The 425-nt window shown below is 61.6% G+C and overlaps 1 protein-coding gene across 1 annotated transcript in view; it reads right to left on the bottom strand.

Moving 5' to 3' along the window:
• The window catches only part of ddx23 (DEAD (Asp-Glu-Ala-Asp) box polypeptide 23), a gene marked incomplete at its 5' end in the record, with an annotated part of 16,637 nt that overhangs the window by 14,092 nt on the left and 2,120 nt on the right, over positions 1–425 (bottom strand). Inside the window, one exon of the mRNA XM_048606006.1 lies at positions 37–262. Within this exon, the coding sequence (XP_048461963.1) occupies positions 37–262 (226 nt within the window). The remainder of the gene's footprint in view (positions 1–36; positions 263–425) is intronic.

The raw sequence follows: 425 nt of genomic DNA, 5'->3' as shown, positions 1-425 counted from the left end.
CCCCCGCGCCCCCACTTCGCCTGTCCCTGGTCCCACCTTGTAGCCGCACTTGTCGATGACCTCCTGGATGTGCAGGGGCAGGCTGGAGTCCTTCCAGGAGCGGATCGGGTTGGGGATCCTGCCTCCTTTGGTGGTGATGCTGTAGTCCTCGCGGAAGATCCTCCAGTCCCTCTCTGTCATCTCGTCCAGCTTCTTCTGGGACCAGTGACGGTCGTCCCAACGCTGCTTGGCCTCCTTCTTCCTCACCTTCCTCAACCGTGCCCTGTCAGCGACAATGCAGTCAGAGCGGGGCTGTGGGAACGTTACAGATCCTGCTCACCTCTCCCTCCCTCCTCCCACACTGACAGGTCGAGACCTCGAAGGGTTTTTAAACGTGTCGGGGGGGGGGGGGGGGAGCAGATTCTCCATCAAGGAAGGGAACCTCC

The sequence above is a fragment of the Rhincodon typus genome, chromosome 15, assembly GCF_021869965.1.
Source record: "Rhincodon typus isolate 14 chromosome 15, sRhiTyp1.1, whole genome shotgun sequence".
Taxonomy (NCBI): domain Eukaryota; kingdom Metazoa; phylum Chordata; class Chondrichthyes; order Orectolobiformes; family Rhincodontidae; genus Rhincodon; species Rhincodon typus.
Note: the sequence above shows the minus strand (reverse complement) of the source record. Positions and strands in the feature narration are given on the sequence as shown.